The 15,791-nt window shown below is 26.5% G+C and overlaps 1 protein-coding gene across 1 annotated transcript; it reads right to left on the bottom strand.

The window, feature by feature from the left end:
* Positions 1-2,374: 2,374 nt before the first annotated feature.
* LOC139493938 (uncharacterized) lies at positions 2,375-5,455 on the bottom strand. The gene has a single exon (XM_071282109.1). It carries the CDS (start codon positions 5,453-5,455, stop codon positions 2,375-2,377), a length of 3,081 nt encoding a protein of 1,026 aa, XP_071138210.1.
* Positions 5,456-15,791: the final 10,336 nt, after the last annotated feature.

The raw sequence follows: 15,791 nt of genomic DNA, 5'->3' as shown, positions 1-15,791 counted from the left end.
GATTTAAGGTAACATCAAATACAATTATCAAATACATATTAGAAAGTTGTCTTGGTCAAATGACCGATTTAAGGTAACATCAATTACAATTATAAAAAAAAATTCAAATTAACAGTAAAATGTCGAAAAGATATCAATATACCAACAACAGGTTTGCTATTGTATTATTTACAATTATCCTATAAATATGGTCAATTGAAGGTAACATCTGGATGAATTATCCAAAAAATGGTAAAATTTACTAAAAAAGTATTATAATTCTATGATGAAGGTTTGGTTTGTTCAAATTGAATTCAAATGCATTTGTCAATACATGTAAGAAAGAATTTGGTCAAATGATCGATTTAAGGTAAAATCAAATACAATTATCAATACATTTTAGAAAGTTGTCTTGGTCAAATGACCGATTTAAGGTAACATCAATTACAATTATCAATACATTTGGAAAGTTGTCTTGGTCAAATGACCGATTTAAGGTAACATCAATTACAATTATCCAAAAAAAAATTAAATTTACAGTAAAATGTCGAAAAGTTATCAATATACCAACAACAGGTTTGCTGTTGTATTATTTACATTTATCCTATAAATATGATTAATTGAAGGTAACATCTGAATGAATTATCAAAAAAGTGGTAAAATTTACTAAAAAAGTATTATAATTCTATGATGAAGGTTTGGTTTGTTCAAATTGACTTCAAATGCATTTGTCAATACATGTTAGAAAGTATTTCGGTCAAATGACCGATTTAAGGTTACTTCAAATACAATTATCAATACATATAAGAAAGTTGTCTTGGTCAAATGATCGATTTAAGGTAACATCAATTACAATTATAAAAACAATTCAAATTAACAGTAAAATGTCGAAAAGATATCAATATACCAACAACAGGTTTGCTATTGTATTATTTACAATTATCCTATAAATATGGTCAATTGAAGGTAACATCTGAATGAATTATCAAAACATTGGTAAAATTTACTAAAAGGTGTTATAATTCTATAATGAAGGTTTGGTTGGTCCAAATTGACTTCAAATGCATTTGTCAATACATGTAAGAAAGAATTTGGTCAAATGATCGATTTAAGGTAAAATCAAATACAATTATCAATACATTTTAGAAAGTTGTCTTGGTCAAATGACCGATTTAAGGTAACATCAATTACAATTATCAATACATTTAGAAAGTTGTCTTGGTCAAATGACTGATTTAACGTAACATCAATTACAATTCTCCAAAATAAAATTAAATTTACAGTAAAATGTCGAAAAGATATCAATATACCAACAACAGGTTTGCTATTGTATTATTTACAATTATCCTATAAATATGGTCAATTGAAGGTAACATCTGAATGAATTATCAAAACATTGGTAAAATTTACTAAAAGGTGTTATAATTCTATAATGAAGGTTTGGTTGGTCCTAATTGACTTCAAATGCATTTGTCGATACATATTAGAAAGTATCTCGGTCAAATGACCGATTTAAGGTAACATTAAACACAATTATCAATACATTTTAGAAAGTTGTCTTGGTCAAATGACCGATTTAAGGTAACATCAATTACAATTGTAAAAAAAAATCCAAATTTACAGTAAAATGTCGAACAGTTATCAATATACCAACAACAGGTTTGCTATTGTATTATTTACAATTATCCTATAAATATGGTCAATTGAAGGTAACATCTGAATGAATTATCAAAAAAGTAGTTAAATTTACTAAAAAAGTATTATAATTCTATAATGAAGGTTTGGTTTGTTCAAATTGACTTCAAATGCATTTCTCAATACATGTTAGAAAGTATTTGGTCAAATGATCGATTGAAGGTAAAATCAAATACAATTATCAATACATTTTAGAAAGTTGTCTTGGTCAAATGACCGATTTAAGGTAACATCAATTACAATTATAAAAAAAAATTCAAATTAACAGTAAAATGTCGAAAAGATATCAATATACCAACAACAGGTTTGCTATTGTATTATTTACAATTATCCTATAAATATGGTCAATTGAAGGTAACATCTGGATGAATTATCCAAAAAATGGTAAAATTTACTAAAAAAGTATTATAATTCTATGATGAAGGTTTGGTTTGTTCAAATTGACTTCAAATGCATTTCTCAATACATGTTAGAAAGTATTTGGTCAAATGATCGATTTAAGGTAAAATCAAATACAATTATCAATACATTTTAATAATAATAGTCTTTTATTCAGAAGCAATACAGCTTATAGAATTTACATATACAAATATAATAGCATCAGTGAATAATTACATACATGTTTTATAATTACAAACAGTTTGTATCAATGGCGGAGAATGACAACAAATAATATAAATAATGAAATATAAGTATAATATTATGAATAACGAATCTTATCAGCTAAATAAAGGTATTTACCTAGATTGTTAAGCTCTTTGATGTTATGAACAGACAATAATTGAACAAGTTTGTAACTAGATGGTTTTTTCCAATAAAATGGTTTTATATATGTTTTCCTTATATCAGAATATTTCTCACATTGTAAAATATAATGGTATTCATCTTCAATCATGTTTTTATCACACATATTACATAATCTGTTTTCTCTTTCAATATTACAAAATCTACCAGTTTCAATGTTAAGGCAGTGTGCAGACAATCTATATCTACTAATATATGGCTTAAACACATAGTTTACAGGTTTTTGTAGGTAAAATTGTATAGTATCTGGATCGTGTATATATCTATAAAAATTACACTTTGATGACTCATTGAAAAAAGCATTCATTTCACTGACAAAACTACCTTTCATTCTATTAACAATTTCTAGCAAAAAATGATCAACATTGATAACATTTTGGTGTAACCATACATCTTGGCAACCATAACGAAATAATATGTTTCTTATTTCACATGCCCAATTTTGTTTGTCACGAGGTTTTAGTATCGATCTTTCTAACATTTCTTGGTAGCAAGATTGTAAAATACAGTTATCTGTTTTCAATAATTTAAACCAATATCTAAGCATTCTGCAATATCTCTCTATGTACAATGGATATCTACCTAATTCACTATATACCATATAATTAACAGTAGTTGTTTTGACTTTCAATATACGTTTTAAAAAACTTAAGTGAACTTTCTCAATATTTTCGGCTTTGTGATGTCCCCAGACTTCACAACTATAATTTAATATACTAGATACATATGTGTCAAAAAGAGATAACATAGTTTCATGGTTAAAACAATCATCATATATTTTACTATATAAACTAAATAATGCTTTTCTACCCTGATTAGCTAACATTTTCTGTGTATGTACAAAGTTACCATTGTATTTAAAAAGTAGACCAAGATATGTAAATTCATCACATAATTCAATATCAACATCATTTAAGTACCATTTTTCAGTCGCTTTAACGAGGCCTCTATTTCTAAACACAACAATTTTGGTTTTAGACAAGTTAATATCCAAATCATACTCTCTAGAATATATGTCTACACTGTCTATCATCTTTTGTAAACCATCAACAGTTTCACTAAAAAGAACTGTATCATCTGCATACATTAGCAAATATAAATTGAGCATCTTTAACTCATATGACTGACAACCTTGACTTAAAAGTTCATTTTCAATGTCATTAATATACAAAGAATATAAAAAAGGAGATAATGATTCTCCTTGCATCAAACCAACATTACTTTGGAAGAAATTTGAAAAATTTCCTTCCAGTTTAATACAACATTTAATTTTTGCATACATAGATTTAATAACAGTTAATAAGTTTCCACTTATACCACATCTGATTAATCTTAACCACAATTTGAAATGAGACACACTATCAAATGCTTTTTTATAGTCTATGAAACAACAATAAAATCGTTTTCCACTACGCAAAGACTTAGAAATAAGAGAATGGAGTGCGAAGATGGCGTCAGTTGTTCCATAACCCGGTTTAAATCCAAACTGTGCATCGGTTATTATATTGTGTTTTTCGCTCCATTTGGTAAGCCTGGTGTTAATAATTGATGTGAACAGTTTACCCACATGTGATACGAGAGATATACCACGATAGTTGCCAGGGTCATCTACTGGTCCTTTTTTGAAAACTGGTATTATAATGTTATTTACCCATATTTCTGGAAAATCGCCAGCACTCAATATGCGGTTAAACAGCTTACACAATACTGGTTTGATAAAGTTTCTGCTCGTTAATATATATTCGTTCATGATATTGTCATATCCAGTGGATTTATCACGTTTTAAATATTTAATAGAAGTGTCAAGTTCCAAGTCTGTGAAAGGAGAGTCTAATTCTTCATATACGACCTCTGGAATTGAATCACTTTGCTGATCCTCTGTGGTGACATCTTTTGAAATCAGGTTTTTAAAATGTTTTTCAAATTCTTCTACAGTAAGCGTATGGGTAATAGTTTTTTTGCACTTTTTAAATTTCCTGTAAAATCGTTTAGGGTTATTTTTACGTAATTTAGATAACATATCCCCCTGTTGGTTTTTATATTGTCTTTTCAGCTGATTTTCCAATCGTTTGTATCTTTGTTTGGCTAAATTAAAAAGTAGTCTATTTTCATTCGACCGGTATCTATTAAAATCCATCATAGCTCGTAAATAGTCTCTGTATAAACTTTTACATTCGTCTGTAAACCACGGTTTATCATCTTTTTGGTCACGTGTTTTACTACTTGTAGGGCAGGAGTCACAATGTTTTTTGTATTTCACTTCTGACTTTGTGTATTGCTCGAATATATCTTTCAAAAGTTTATTCAATTCTTCCACGCAACAATCAATATCGCTAATTTCGTCTATATTTGTGAGTAAGTGTTCAAATTGTTGAGCGTTCAACAATAAACTGTCTCTGATTTGATCTTCGCACCCCTCGTTCCATTTAAAAATATCACAAACATGGTTAATACAATTACACTGGTCTTTATTAACAACATTATCAGTAAGATTAAAATCAACTTCTAGTGGTGCATGACAAGAGAAATGATTAAACGATCCCACAGAAAAACTATTAATAACATTGAACATAATATTCTGTGAAATTAACATATAGTCTATTACACTACACCCATTCTTATTGTTAAATGTTATTTTCTGACTTTCTTTACCAAATCTTCCATTACAAATACGTAGCCCAGAGTTTTTACATAACTGCAAGATGCGTTGGCCAAAATTATTAGGTGGTTTGATATCTTCCGAGTGTCTGTTTAAAAATACATCATCATTTACATAATTAATGAAAGAAATGTTGTCTTGCAATTGTTTGTCTATAACATCACCTGTTATGTTGTCGGGTTCTTGACCTACACGACCGTTTAGATCACCTATAACGGCCACATTACCAATGTTACTGAACATTTCTATATGTTCTTGTAAGTTATCAAATACATCTATGTCATATTTACGATAGTACACATTTTTATATGGAGGCATATATATAGAACAAATATATAAATCGGTATTATCACACAAAATACTTTTATCAACTTTGAACCAAATCATACAATCAACACAGCTCTTTACAAATGTAATGAAAGGGTTTAACCATTTTTTATAAAACACAATAACACCTCCCCCGTTACATTTTTTCCTGACTATGTATTCTTTGTCATAACCCAATAAGTCGAATTCATCTGGACATTTTACCCAACATTCATTTAAACACAATATATCAAATTTGTTTACAATCTGTAGGAATTCTTTATCTTTTAGTTTTCTCAATAAACCTTTTGAAATATTCCATGAACATAACTTAAGTAATGCATTGTTGTGAGACTTGGGTTTTTTACTGTTTTCTTTGAAATCAAACTCCGAGTACCCCTATCCTTGCCATAGGTTGCCGTTTACATATAACTTATCTCCAACTAGATAAGCCTTGTTTTTGTTTTTGCGCTCTTCAAGCATTTTCGGAATAAGTTTTTTCCTTTTTTCTAATACATCTTTTGGATAATGCGGACTGATACCATAATTTGTGTCCTTCAAGCGGCTTGAAACACTGCGAACGTACTCGCGGTCAGACATTTCACAAAATTTAACAACAATCGGCCTAGGTTTAGTAGCCTCCGCACTTGGTTTTCCTAATCGATATGCTCGTTCCAGCTTTATTTTTGTTTTAGCATCTTTTATCGCAAGTTTCTTCTCACAAAAGTCTAAAATCGTTTCCACACAAATTTCGTTGTCTATAGGCTGTACAGTTTTACCTTTTTGTCCCGTTGCACCCCCCTTTTCTTCATCGTGTACCAACACTTTTTCGAACTTTTCTTCTATTGCAAAAAACAGCAGATTTTGTTGCAGACTTTGTGTCTCTATAGATTCTATCTTATCACGAACAATTTTATTGTCTGTTTTTTTTTAAAAAGTTGTCTTGGTCAAATGACCGATTTAAGGTAACATCAAATACAATTATCAATACATTTTAGAAAGTAGTCTTGGTCAAATGACTGATTTAAGGTAACATCAATTACAATTACCAAAAAAATGGTAAAATTTAAAGTAAAATGTCGAAAAGTTATCACTAAACCTACAACAGGTTTGCTGTTGTATTATTTATAATTTTCTTAAAGTATGGTCAATTCAAGGCATAATCTGAATGAATTAGCTAAAAAGTGGTAAAGTTTACTAAAAAAGTATTATAATTCAATAATGGAGGTTTGGTTTGTTCAAATTGACTTCAAATACATTTGTCAATACATGTTAGAAAGTATTTCGGTCAACTATCCGATTTAAGTTAAATGAAAAACAATTTGTAATACATATTAGAAAGTTGTCTTCGTCAAATGACCGATCGAAGGTAACATCAATTACAATTATCAAAAAAACTTGTCAAATTTACTGTAAAATGTCGAAAAGTTATCAATATACCAACAACAGGTTTGCTGTTGTATTATTTACAATTTCCCTGTAAGTATGGTCAATTCAAGGCAACATCTTAATGAATTCGCCAAAAATTGGTAAAGTTTACTAAAAAATATTATAATTCTATAATGGAGGTTTGGTTTGTTCAAATTGACTTCAAATACACGTGTCAATACTTTTTAGAAAGTATTTCGGTCAAATGACCGATTTCAGGTAACTTAAAATACAATTATCAATTCATATGAGAAAGTTGTCTTGTTGAAATGACCGAATTGAGGTATCATCAATAACAATTATCAAAAAAATTGGCAAATTGACAGTAAAATGTCGAAAAATTATCTATATACCTACAACAAATTTTGCTGTTGTATTATTTACAATTATCCTATAAGTATGGGCAATTGAAGGTAACATCTGAATGAATTATCCAAAAATGTAAAATTTTCTAAAAAAGTATTATCATTCTAAAATGAAAGTTTGGTTTGTTCAAATTGACTTCAAATACAAGTGTCAATGCATGTTAGAAAGTATTTCGGTCAAATGACCGATTTAAGGTCACATCAAATACAATTATCAATACATACGAGAAAGTTGTCTTGGTGAAATGACCGAATTAAGGTAACATCAATTATAATTATCAAAAAAAATGGCAAATTTACAGCAAAATGTCGAAAAGTTATCAATATACCAACAACAGGTTTGCTGTTGTATTATTTACAATTACCAAACCCGTCAACGGTTTTAATCTCGATTTTCTAAAATTTCACTGTAAATTTGACAACTTTTACAATAATTGTAATTGATGATACCTTAAGTCGGTCATTCGATCAAGATAAATTTATGATATGTAATGACAATTATACCTGAAGTTAACATGAACCAACTTAGTTTCTTTTAACAATATTATATTTTTTAGTAAATTCTACCCCTTTTTGATAATTCATTCTGATATGACATTGTATCGACCATATTCTAAAGATATTTGTATAGAATATATTACAAAACCTGTCAACGGTTTTAATCACGATTTTTTAAAATTTCACTGTAAATTTAACAACATTTTAGATAATTGTAATAGATGATACCTTAAATCGGTCATTTGATCAAGATAAATTTATAATATGTAATGACATTTGTATCTGAAGTAAACTTGAACCAACTTAATTTCTTTTGATAATATTATATTTTTTTGTAAATTCTACCCCTTTTTGATAATTCATTCTGATATGACATTTTATCGACCATATTCTAAAGATAGTTGTATAGAATATATTACCAAACCCGTCAACGGTTTTAATCTCGATTTTCTAAAATTTCACTGTAAATTTGACAACTTTTTCAACAATTGTAATTGATGATACCTTAAATCGGTCATTCGATCAAGATAAATTTATGATATGTAATGACAATTATACCTGAAGTTAACATGAACCAACTTAATTTCTTTTAACAATATTGTATTTTTTAGTAAATTCTACCCCTTTTGATAATTCATTCTGATATTACATTATATTGACCATATTCTAAAGATAGTTGTATAGAATATATTACCAAACCTGCCAACGGTTTTAATCAAGACTTTTTTTTAAATTTCACTGTAAATTTGACAACATTTTAGATAATTGTAATAGATGATACCTTAAACCGGTCATTTGATCAAGATAAATTAATAATTTGTAATGACAATTGTTTCTGAAGTAAACTTGAATCAACTTAATTTCTTTTAACAATATTATATATTTTTTAGTAAATTCTACCCCTTTTTGATAATTCATTCTGATATGACATTATATCGACCATATTCTAAAGATAGTTGTATAGAATATATTACCAAACCTGTCAACGGTTTTAATTAAGTTTTTTTTTTAAATTTCACTGTCAATTTGACAACTTTTTCGATAAGTGTAATAGATGATACCTTAAATCGGTCATTTGATCAAGATAAATTAATAATTTGTAATGACAATTGCATCTGAAATAAACTTCAACCAACTTTATTTCTTTTAACAATATTATATTTTTTAGTAAATTCTACCCCTTTTTGATTATTCATTCTGATATGACATTATATCGACCATATTCTAAAGATAGTTGTGTAGAATGTATTACTAAACCTGCCAACGGTTTTAATGAAGATTTTTTTTTAAATTTCGCTGTAAATTTGACAACTTTTTCGATAATTATAAAAGATGTTACCTTAAATCGGTCATTCGATCAAGATTCATTTATAATATGTAATGACAATTGTACCTGAAGTAAACATGAACCAACTTAATTTCTTTTAACAATATTATATTTTTTAGTAAATTCTACCCCTTTTTGATAATTCATTCTTATATTACATTATATCGACCATATTCTGAAGATAGTTGTATAGAATATATTACCAAACCTGCCAATGGTTTTAATCAAGACTTTTTTTTCAATTTCACTGTAAATTTGACAACTTTTTCGATAATTGTAATAGATGATACCTTAAATCGGTCATTTGATCAAGATAAATTTATAACTTGTAATGACAATTGTATCTGAAGTAAACTTGAACCAACTTTATATCTTTTAACAATATTATATTTTATAGTAAATTCTACCCCTTTTTGATAATTCATTCTGATATGACATTAGATCGACCATATTTTAAAGATAGTTGTATAGAATATGTTACAAAACCTGTCAATGCTTTTAAGCACGATTTTTTTAAATTTCACTGTAAATTTGACAACTTTTTCGATAATTGTAATAGATGATACCTAAATCGGTCATTTTATCAAGAAAAATTAATAATTTGTAATGACAATTGTATCTGAAATAAACTTGAACCAACTTAATATCTTTTAACAATATTATATTCTTTAGTAAATTCTACCCCTTTTTGATAATTCATTCTGATATGACATTATATCGACCATATTCTAAAGATAGTTGTATAGAATATATTACCAAACCTGCCAACGGTTTTAATCAAGACTTTTTTTTTTAAATTTCACTGTAAATTTGACAACTTTTTCGATAATTGTAATAGATGATACCTTAAATCGGTCATTTGATGAAAATAAGTTCATAACATGTAATGACAAATGTATCTGAAGTAAACTTGAACCGACTTAATTTCTTTTAACTATATTATATTTTATAGTAAATTCTACCACTTTTTTATTATCATTCTGATATTACATTATATCGAACATATTCTAAAGATAGTTGTATAGAATATATTACCAAACCTGCCAACGGTTTTAATTAAATTTTTTTTCTAATTTCACTGTAAATTTAACAACTTTTTCGATTATTGTAATAGATGATACCTTAAATCGGTCATTTGATCAAGATAAATTTATAATATGTAATGACAATTGTACCTGAAGTAAACTTGAACCAACTTAATTTCTTTTAACAATACTATATTTTTTAGTAAATTCTACCCCTTTTTGATAATTCATTCTCATATGACATTATATCGACCATATTCTGAAGATAGTTGTATGGAATATATTACAAAACCTGCCAACGATTTTAATCAAGATTTTTTTTAAATTTTACTGTTAATTTGACAACTTTTTCGATAATTGTGATAGATGATACCTTAAATCGGTCATTTAATCAAGATAGATATATAATATGTATTGACTATTGTATCTGAAGTAAACTTGAACCAACTTAATTTCTTTTAACAATATTATATTTTTTTTAGTAAATTTACCACTTTTTCATAATTCATTTGACAACTTTTTCGATAATTGTGATAGATGAAATTTGATCAAGATAGATATATAATATGTAATGACAATTGTATCTGAGGTAAAATTGACCAAACCTAATTTCTTTTTACAATATTATATTTTTTTGTAAATTCTACCGCTTTTTGATAATTCATTCTGATATGACATTATATCGACCATATTCTAAAGATAGTTGTATAGAATATATTACCAAACCTGTCAACGGTTTTAATCTCGATTTTCTAAAATCTCACTGTAAATTTGACAACTTTTTCAATAATTGTAATAGATGATACCTTAAATCGGTCATTCGATCAAGATAAATTTATGATATGTAATGACAATTATACCTGAAGTTAACATGAACCAACTTAATTTCTTTTAACAATATTATATTTTTTAGTAAATTCTACCCCTTTTTGATAATTCATTCTGATATGACATTATATCGACCATATTCTAAAGATAGTTGTATAGAATATATTACCAAACCTGCCAACGGTTCTAATCAAGACTTTTTTTAAAATTTCACTGTAAATTTGACAACTTTTTCGATAATTGTAATAGATGATACCTTAAATCGGTCATTTGATGAAAATAAATTTATAACATGTAATGACAATTGTATCTGAATGAAACTTGAACCAACTTAATTTCTTTAAACAATATTATATTTTATAGTAAATTCTACCACTTTTTTTTATAATCATTCTGATATTACATTATATCGACCATATTCTAAAGATAGTTGTATAGAATATATTACCAAACCTGCCAACGGTTTTAATTAAGTTTGTTTTTTTATTTCACTGTAAATTTGACAACTTTTTCGATAATTGTAATAGATGTTACCTTTAATCGGTCATTTGATCAAGATAAATTTATATGTAATGACAATTGTACCTGAAGTAAACTTGAACCAACTTAATTTCTTTTAACAATACTATATTTTTTAGTAAATTCTACCCCTTTTTGATAATTCATTCTCATATGACATTATATCGACCATATTCTAAAGATAGTTGTATAGAATATATTACCAAACCTGCCAACGGTTTTAATCAAGACTTTTTTTTAAATTTCACTGTAAATTTGACAACTTTTTCGATAATTGTAATAGATGTTACCTTAAATCGGTCATTTAATCAAGATAAATTTATAATATGTAATGACAATTGTACCTGAAGTAAATTTGAACCAACTTAATATCTTTTAACAATATTATATTCTTTAGTAAATTCTACCCCTTTTTGATAATTCATTCTCATATGACATTATATCGACCATATTCTAAAGATAGTTCTTTAGAATATATTACCAAACCTGCCAACGGTTTTAATCAAGACTTTTTTTTTAAATTTCACTGTAAATTTGACAACTTTTTCGATAATTGTAATAGATGTTACCTTAAATCGGTCATTTGATCAAGATAAATATATAATATGTAATGACAATTGGACCTGAAGTAAACTTGAAGCAACTTAATTTCTTTTAACAATATTATATTTTTCAGTAAATTCTACCCCTTTTGATAATTCATTCTGATATTACATTATATTGACCATATTCTAAAGATAGTTGTATAGAATATATTACCAAACCTGGCAACGGTTTTAATCAAGACTTTTTTTTAAATTTCACTGTAAATTTGACAACATTTTAGATAATTGTAATAGATGATACCTTAAACCGGTCATTTGATCAAGATAAATTAATAATTTGTAATGACAATTGTTTTTGAAGTAAACTTGAATCAACTTAATTTCTTTTAACAATATTATATATTTTTTAGTAAATTCGACCCCTTTTTGATAATTCATTCTGATACGACATTATATCGACCATATTCTAAAGATAGTTGTATAGAATATATTACCAAACCTGTCAACGGTTTTAATTAAGTTTTTTTTTTAAATTTCACTGTCAATTTGACAATTTTTTCGATAAGTGTAATAGATGATACCTTAAATCGGTCATTTGATCAAGATAAATTAATAATTTGTAATGACAATTGCATCTGAAATAAACTTCAACCAACTTTATTTCTTTTAACAATATTATATTTTTTAGTAAATTCTACCCCTTTTTGATAATTCATTCTGATATGACATTATATCGACCATATTCTAAAGATAGTTGTGTAGAATGTATTACCAAACCTGCCAACGGTTTTAATGGAGATTTTTTAAAAATTTCGCTGTAAATTTGACAACTTTTTCTATAATTATAAAAGATGTTACCTTAAATCGGTCATTCGATCAAGATACATTTATAATATGTAATGACAATTGTACCTGAAGTAAACATGAACCAACTTAATTTCTTTTAACAATATTATATTTTTTAGTAAATTCTACCCCTTTTTGATAATTCATTATGATATTACATTATATCGACCATATTCTGAAGATAGTTGTATAGAATATATTACCAAACCTGCCAATGGTTTTAATCAAGACTTTTTTTTCAATTTCACTGTAAATTTGACAACATTTTCGATAATTGTAATAGATGATACCTTAAATCGGTCATTTGATCAAAGATAAATTTATAACTTGTAATGACAATTGTATCTGAAGTAAACTTGAACAAACTGAATATCTTTTAACAATATTATATTTTATAGTAAATTCTACCCCTTTTTGATAATTCATTCTGATATGACATTATATCGACCATATTCTAAAGATAGTTGTATAGAATATGTTACAAAACCTGTCAATGCTTTTAATCACGATTTTTTTAAATTTCACTGTAAATTTGACAACTGTTTCGATAATTGTAATATACGATACCTTAAATCGGTCATTTGATCAAGAATAATTTATAATATGCAATGACAATTGTATCTGAAGTAAACTTTAACCAACTTAATTTCTTTTAACAATATTATATTTTTTAGTAAATTCTACCCCTTTTTGATAATTCATTCTCATATGACATTATATCGACCATATTCTAAAGATAGTTGTATAGAATATATTACCAAACCTGCCAACGGTTTTAATTAATTTTTTTTTCTAATTTCACTGTAAATTTAACAACTTTTTCGATTATTGTAATAGATGATACTTTAAATCGGTCATTTGATCAAGATAAATTTATAATATGTAATGACAGTTGTACCTGAAGTAAACTTGAACCAACTTAATTTCTTTTAACAATACTATATTTTTTAGTAAATTCTACCCCTTTTTGATAATTCATTCTCATATGACATTATATCGACCATATTCTAAAGATAGTTGTATGGAATATATTACCAAACCTGCCAACGATTTTAATCAAGATTTTTTTAAAATTTTACTGTTATTTTGACAACTTTTTCGATAATTGTAAAAGATGATACCTTAAATCGGTCATTCGGTCAGAGTAAATTTATCATATGTTATGACGATTGTAGCTGAAATAAACTTAAACCAACTTAATTTCTTTTAACAATATTATTTTTTTTTTATTAAATTCTACCCCTTTTTGATAATTCATTCTGATATGATATTATATCGACCATATTCTAAAGATAGTTGTAAAGAATATGTTAACTAACCTGCCAACGGTTTAAATGAAGATTTTTCTTAAATGTCACTGTTAATTTGACAACTTTTTCGATAATTGTGATAGATGATACCTTAAATCGGTCATTTAATCAAGATAGATATATAATATGTATTGACTATTGTATCTGAAGTAAACTTGAACCAACTTAATTTCTTTTAACAATATTATATTTTTTTTAGTAAATTTACCACTTTTTCATAATTCATTCTGATATGACATTATATCGACCATATTTTAAAGATAGTTGTATAGAATATGCTTTCAAACCTGCCAACGGTTTTAATGACGATCTGATTTCAAATAAAATAGTATCATTTTTAATAAAAAGAAGAATAATTTTGGTTATTTTTACAATGCGAACAAAATTTTAGTATGATTTCTCTGCCATTCTTTTAATGTTATGAAAAAAAACTATTCTAAACTATAAAAAGTACAAAAATCCAATGGCGGTCAATAATATTCAGTAAAATGAAGAAATATTTACATTTTAGGCAACGCGTACAAAAATTTAATATCTTTTTCCTTAAAGTAAAATTAATGTATGAAGAACAGCCAATCATTATGTACAAAAAGTACTGAAATCATATGACAGTTAGTAATATGCATCAAAATAAATCAATAACTACATTCTTATTCCACAAAAATAAAAGTTTAAGTATTTTAATTCTCATTCATTCTGATATGACATTATATCGACCATATTCTAAAGATAGTTGTATAGAATATATTACCAAACCTGTCAACGGTTTTAATCTCGATTTTCTAAAATCTCACTGTAAATTTGACAACTTTTTCAATAATTGTAATAGATGATACCTTAAATCGGTCATTCGATCAAGATAAATTTATGATATGTAATGACAATTATACCTGAAGTAAACATGAACCAACTTAATTTCTTTTAACAATATTATATTTTTTAGTAAATTCTACCCCTTTTTGATAATTCATTCTGATATGACATTATATCGACCATATTCTAAAGATAGTTGTATAGAATATATTACCAAACCTGCCAACGGTTCTAATCAAGACTTTTTTTTAAATTTCACTGTAAATTTGACAACTTTTTCGATAATTGTAATAGATGATACCTTAAATCGGTCATTTGATGAAAATAAATTTATAACATGTAATGACAATTGTATCTGAATGAAACTTGAACCAACTTAATTTCTTTAAACAATATTATATTTTATAGTAAATTCTACCACTTTTTTTTATAATCATTCTGATATTACATTATATCGACCATATTCTAAAGATAGTTGCATAGAATATATTACCAAACCTGCCAACGGTTTTAATTAAGTTTGTTTTTTTATTTCACTGTAAATTTGACAACTTTTTCGATAATTGTAATAGATGTTACCTTTAATCGGTCATTTGATCAAGATAAATTTATATGTAATGACAATTGTACCTGAAGTAAACTTGAACCAACTTAATTTCTTTTAACAATACTATATTTTTTAGTAAATTCTACCCCTTTTTGATAATTCATTCTCATATGACATTATATCGACCATATTCTAAAGATAGTTGTATAGAATATATTACCAAACCTGCCAACGGTTTTAATCAAGACTTTTTTTTTAAATTTCACTGTAAATTTGACAACTTTTTCGATAATTGTA

This window comes from Mytilus edulis, chromosome 11 (genome assembly GCF_963676685.1).
Source record: "Mytilus edulis chromosome 11, xbMytEdul2.2, whole genome shotgun sequence".
NCBI lineage: Eukaryota > Metazoa > Mollusca > Bivalvia > Mytilida > Mytilidae > Mytilus > Mytilus edulis.
The sequence above is the reverse complement of the archived record's forward strand: the minus strand, read 5'-3'. Positions and strand labels throughout refer to the sequence as shown.

Excerpts from the sequence above, each read along its gene's own strand:
- LOC139493938 (XM_071282109.1), bottom strand. The coding sequence starts at position 5,455 with ATGCCTCCATATAAAAATGTGTACTATCGTAAATATGACATAGATGTA.